The sequence below is a fragment of the Bactrocera neohumeralis genome, chromosome 4 (genome assembly GCF_024586455.1).
Source record: "Bactrocera neohumeralis isolate Rockhampton chromosome 4, APGP_CSIRO_Bneo_wtdbg2-racon-allhic-juicebox.fasta_v2, whole genome shotgun sequence".
NCBI lineage: Eukaryota > Metazoa > Arthropoda > Insecta > Diptera > Tephritidae > Bactrocera > Bactrocera neohumeralis.
In genome coordinates this window covers 76,089,760-76,095,759 of record NC_065921.1, presented here as the reverse complement: position 1 = coordinate 76,095,759, position 6,000 = coordinate 76,089,760, and the positions used below count along the sequence as shown (strand labels likewise).

At 40.7% G+C, this 6,000-nt stretch overlaps 1 protein-coding gene across 1 annotated transcript in view; it reads right to left on the bottom strand.

The window, feature by feature from the left end:
- Window positions 1-500: 500 nt before the first annotated feature.
- LOC126756491 (transient-receptor-potential-like protein) overlaps window positions 501-6,000 on the bottom strand; it is a 48,197-nt gene continuing 42,697 nt past the window's right edge. The window contains 7 exon segments of the mRNA XM_050469576.1: window positions 501-1,794; window positions 1,856-2,054; window positions 2,057-2,197; window positions 2,915-3,134; window positions 3,213-3,377; window positions 4,032-4,227; window positions 4,565-4,957. Of these exon segments, the coding sequence (XP_050325533.1) occupies window positions 813-1,794; window positions 1,856-2,054; window positions 2,057-2,197; window positions 2,915-3,134; window positions 3,213-3,377; window positions 4,032-4,227; window positions 4,565-4,957 (2,296 nt within the window). The 3' untranslated portion in view covers window positions 501-812.

Genomic DNA, 6,000 nt, shown 5'->3' with positions numbered 1-6,000 from the left:
GAGTTGAATTTGCTTTCAGTATGGGTGCTCAAACGATTATATAATTGTTCAATTCACAACCTGTCGTAAAGCATCGTAAAATCGTAAAATTATAAATTTTTACACTTGTTTTATTATAATTTTACGATTTTACAATGCTTTACGACAGGTTGTGAATTGCTCAAATATGTAATTTAGTTTCAATGTTATTTATATCAAGTCTTCTTACTGAAATTTATATGTATGCAAAACTATTTATGTTTAGATATGTATGTAGCAATTGCCTCAGCTAGCTAATAATCTCACTAGTGTTATTTCTAAATATTTGCTCTAAATAATTACCTCAAATATTTGCTGTATAAAAGTAGCTGCTATTTATTTAGCATAGGTGACAATAAGAAATTAAATTAGTTCTCGCTATATTTTGGTTTGAGCTGCAATCAGCAGGCAGCAGTGCGTATACGCAACTTTGTTATGTAAATAATATTAATTGGAAATCTATGTTGAAATAAAAGGCGATATTTATTGTTTTCTTGATATTTAAATAACAATTTATTATTGCATTTTGTTAACAAACATTTGCTTTTAATTGCAACAGCAAGTTTCACTTCATAAAATTCAACTGCACGGCTGAGAGTATCATCGTTCTTAGCTATCTAATGCGGAAGAAGGCACACAATGTTCAGTGTTGACAACGACACAGCGGTGGTGTTGTATTTTAAGTGTTGAATTGAGTTGTTTTCGGTTATTTATTTCCTTTATATATTTATTTAAAGATTTCTCACAAATTTCAGCCAAATATCATAGCAATTTGAAGCGAAATACGCTAACGCTTACATCCACTGCTTGCCATTACGATCCACCGGCGGTGGTGGCGCACGTTGACCGCTACCACTATTATTATTACCACCCGCCGACTGCTGTCTTGTGGTCTTCGGCTGCTTCTCATTTTCGATGCTAAAACCGCGCGTTAGCTCGGCACGCTGTTCCTTTGGCCTTGCGCCACCGGCCAGCTGCATAGGACTAACGTTGACCACCGAACTGACGTCGGAGACATTGTCAGCATTGGTGTGGAAGTACTGTTCGCTATCCGTATCCATATCATCCAAATCGACCACATCGATGTCGAAGGAGTTGGTATTACCGGTAGGTCCAGTGTAGCCGGGTCGACGTCCATTGTAACCGAACTCTACAGAAAATGGCGTGTGACGACTGCCGGTTCTTTCAATTGCGCCGCTGCTTTTGCTTACATTGCTGTGTACATAGCTAGGTGGCGCTTGTGGTGCAGTTGCTTTCTTCAACGAACCGCTGGGTCCACTAGTAGTCGCGCTAATTGCTTTGCCAGGTGCTTGCGCTTTTGGTGCAGGCGCTTTCGTGGACTGTTGCTGCTTGACTAAAGATGAGGCGGAGAGTGACAATTCGTTGGTGGGCTTGTTAGGTTGCTTGCCGCTATTGCTGTTCACCTTGTTATTGCTATAAGCCGGTGGTTTGCCGGCCTTATTGAGCTCTATTTCCGGCGCGGTCTTGGCACGTGTCAGCGGTGGTTGCTCCGCTGGTTGCAATTTCGACGGCTTGTTTTGCTTCAAAAATGTTTGCTCTTTATAGCTGGGTGCTTGTTGTTGGTGGAAGGCACGTAGTAATTCGCGCTTTTTCATCTCAGCCGTTCGGCCGTGTGGTGTATCATAGTGATCATCGATCTCTTCACTTATCTTATTGAGCAAATCTAGTAGTGTTGAGGTCTTCTCATCCTCGAACTCGATCGGTATTGGCGACTCAATGCCTGTACGTGAAAAGGTGGGACTGAGCATGATGAGGCTGTGCAGCAAGTGTAAAGGATTTTAGTTTCAATTCGTACGTGATTATTTCACTAACTTACCGCTTCGCCTCTTCAATCGCCTTGCCAAGATGTTGCAAATTGTCCGCATCGTGATAGTTGCTGCAGCGTCCAATCTGTGAATTCTTGGTCACACCACGCAGCACCACGGTCCATTTGTGTGTTGCCGATTGCGCGGCCACAGTGCGTGCCACACGACGGAAACGTTCGAGCGGTGTTTCATTGGGATCGCGCGAGGGCTCTTTTCGATTTTGATTTCGTTGATTTCGCCTTCGCCATTCACATTGAAGTTGGCATCTTCGGCGTAGACGACTTGCACTGGCGCAACCTGGAAGCCCTTCATGAGACGACGCTCCCACACTTTGTTGCGCTTGGCACGTGACGCTGCAAGTAGTATATGTACATATGTATGTATGTTGAAAATAGTTATACAAAATTGTATGCTTTAAAAAATATATTTGTTTTTTGATTTATAAAGGTAGTTTTTACAATATTTCGCAACTCCGAAAATTTCGGAATAACTCCGAAACACTCCGAATCTTTTGTTACCTTATTTATTATATTTTAACCCTTCAAAGTCTTTCCAAATTATATAAATTTAATTTTTCAGCGATTTTGAAGAGAGCAAAACATTCCGAATGGTAGATACAGAATGGTTTACGTCAATTAAAAATTATTTGTTTTGATTTATAAAGATATTTTACAAAATATTTCGGTACTTCTAAGGATTCTAAAAACTCCGCATCATTCCGAATTTTCTGTTTCCTTATTTATTATATTTTCACTCTCCAAAATCTTTCCAAGTTATAAAAATTTCACTTTTCCTTTTTGAAAAGAGCAAACCAATGCTAGAAACAAAATGGTTCATGTTAATTAAAAGTTATTTGTTTTGATTTATTAAGATATTTTACACAAAATTTCGCTATTCCGAAAATTTCGGAGTAACTCCGAAACACTCCGAATTTTCTTTAACCTTATTTATTATATATCAACTCCTCAAAGGCTTTCCAAGTTACATAAATTTCAGATTTCATCGAGTTCGAAGAGAGCAAAACACTCTGATTGCTAGACGGACAACTTACAACTCTCAGTTACACTTACGTTTCTCACGCTTGCTCGCGCTCGAGCAATCCAAACCGCTATTCTCAAACACATCCAATATCTCATAGCGCATTGTCGATATCTCGCATTTCAGCTCATTAATGTCATCCTCGGTGACGGGATTCTCTTCGAATTTGCGATGCTCCGCCGAAATGAAACGCCAAACCAACGAGCGCATTATATTGTCATAGGCATTATCCTGATCCTTAAGTTGACGTTTCTGCGAAATAGCGATTAACAATTACCCATAAGTATCAAATATTACAAATCCGGCCATTTAATGCCTAATTAGCTGTACCTTTGAACGCTTCTTATCGATCTCCTTGCTCGATTTGCGAAACACTCTGATTAGCCACTTAGCCGAAGGCATTATATTGAAGGGTGGCGGCAAAGTGGCGCTGTCCTCAAAGTAACTCATCCACAATTTGGTGCGTGCGAACTTCCACTCAGTGTCCGAGTGTTCCTGTAAGAAGACAAAGCTTGAGCCTTGGTAGAGCACGTAAGTAGGTGATAAAAAATCTTAAACTACAGCTTTTGTGCCTACAAACAGTGCACGCATAAATCAAGCATTGAATGGTAAGAGTGGCGTTGTGGCGCCAACAAATAAATCTATTTTTTGGTTACAGGCAGACGCATCCTTCCGTTGGCGTTTTCATTGCGCGTACGTGATCGGCCGACCAGACGGTTTGTGACAATTGTTTGGTCTCTGCCTGCGTGAGAAGCGCATACTTTTTGCCACACAATCACGTCTTCGCTTTTGAGGATTGTAAGGGAGTTTGGCGCGGTAATCAGTTCAATCTTTACGTGCATCTTCACCGACACTACGACGCCTTTATCAGTCGTCCTTTGTTCGTCGTCCGTTCAGCGCAGACAAAACGGTGACTTACCAGCTTGCTGACATATCAATTCAACAACTTGGTCATTCAACAAACGGCCGTCATTCCCACCCACTTCCTGGTAGTCGCTTCCAACTACAAATTATTCATTTGCACATATTTTTCTCTGTGAAAAGTCTGTTGTCGCTTGTCGCTCTGTCTTGTTGTTTGTCAGCGGTCCCTCCGGTCTGCTACAATCGGCGAGTTCATTTCATTCATTCGCTTAAGCAATTTCAACTTACATCAATCATGGCATATGAATTGGACATCATCGCGATGAGTAGATTCAACAATACAATCACATTGATGACGCTGTACGAGCCGAACATCAGCAGACCCCAGAAGCGTGTGTATGATTTAATGCCGGTCAGCTCGAAATCGGACAGGCCAACCATGCCGAAACTGGCCCAGAAGAGTGATTGCGATGACTCGAAGAGGCTGCAAGATGGAGTTCAAATGTGAGATATATTGAAAGAAACTGTGTGTGAGTGATGACTAAGTAATGAATAATTGGAAATAATCTATGGCGGCTGGAATGATGAGGAAATGAAGGATTACACAGAACTGAAGAGCCCAAAATGAGTGAAGTCTTTGGATTGAAATATTATGCTACAACAAACTTAACGCAGACGATGAAAGATGGATAAGGAAGGAGCAAAGCAAATAATATTGTGTGGCAACCGTATTCGAACAACTCAATGTTGTTGATCAAATGAAGCATAGAGCGCTAAAGAGTTATACTAAGTAATCACTCAACATTCGCTGTCTCACTTACTTTCCGAAGCGTCGCCACTTCATGCACGAATCGCCATTACCACCCCAGTCGGCTGAACCATCTGGCATGCTATAACATTTACTCTTCTCTAAATCAGCGAAATACCACAGCAATTGATTGAGGCCACAAGCGAAGGCGAACAGCACCAAAGAGTAGATGAAGAAGAATTTCACAATATCAATAACCATGCGTCCGAGTGAGATCTGCAGCGGACCCAAGTGCGGATTGATCGAGAATAGATGTACCAGTTTGAGTGCTGAGAATACATTAGCGGCGGCTAGTAGACCCTCAGCGATCAGCTGTGGATCGTAGTCGTCCCATTTTTCGCGTGGCACGTAGGCCATTTTCGGATCGTGGCGGATTTCGCTGGTTTGCTGTATGTAGGCGAGGATTCTGAAAGCAGGAAATGGTTAATAAATACTTTATTTGACTTAAAACGAAGCGGAAATATGTTTTAGGAAGGAGGAGAAAATATTTGAAGTCGACTCCAAAAGGAGTAATATAAGAAGTCCGTTTAATGGCAGAAACACATCTGGAAATGTTTCCATGCTTTGGAAGGTCGTTTGGAGCTTCTTCTTTTTGGAGTTGTTCGAGGATGTAATTTAGGAAGGAAAACAAATTCGAAGTCGACTCTAGAAAGCTGTTGGATCATATAAAAGTTCTTCTAATGGCTGAAACAGATCTGGCGATTTTTCAATGTAAAGAAAGTTCGATTGGACCTTCTTTTCTGTGGAATTTCCAGCCAGTATCATTCGGTGGTCTATTCGAGTTTCCGTTGTCCAAATGAATAGAAGTCGGCATATTTGCAATACCAACAAGTTACCTGGGATAATAGACGGACTTTTTTAATTATGGTTCGGAAGATCTATAAATTTAGTTAAATATATTGTTTTTTTTTTTTATCTAAGATATTCCATCTTTTAGAAAGTGAACCAGTTGAAATATTTTTACTCTAGTCTATAAATTTAAATTTCCTAAAAAGTTATTTTTATTGCGTTGGACTGAACCAAGCGCTGCTTATGTTTCATTGAACATGAAAAGCACTGTAACCACTTAGAAAGAACTCCAGACTTCCAGGCATATTTTTGGAATCCCTCGGATGAAACTCCGGATTTGCATGGCTGTTTTTTGAATCACTCGAATGGAGTTCCGGATTTGCAGGAATATTACTGAAATCACTCGAATGGAAATCCGGACTTCCAGGAATATTATTGGAATCACTCGAATGGAACTCCGGGATTGCGGGAATATTTTTGGAATTCCACAGATGGAACTCCAAGACTTCTAGGAATATTTTTGGTATTACTCGGATGGAACTTCGGATTTGCATGGATGTTTTTGGAATCACTTGGATGGAGCTCCGGAATTCCGGACTTTAAATAATATTATTGGAATCGGTAGAATGGAACTCCGGAATTGTGGAAAAGTTTCGAATT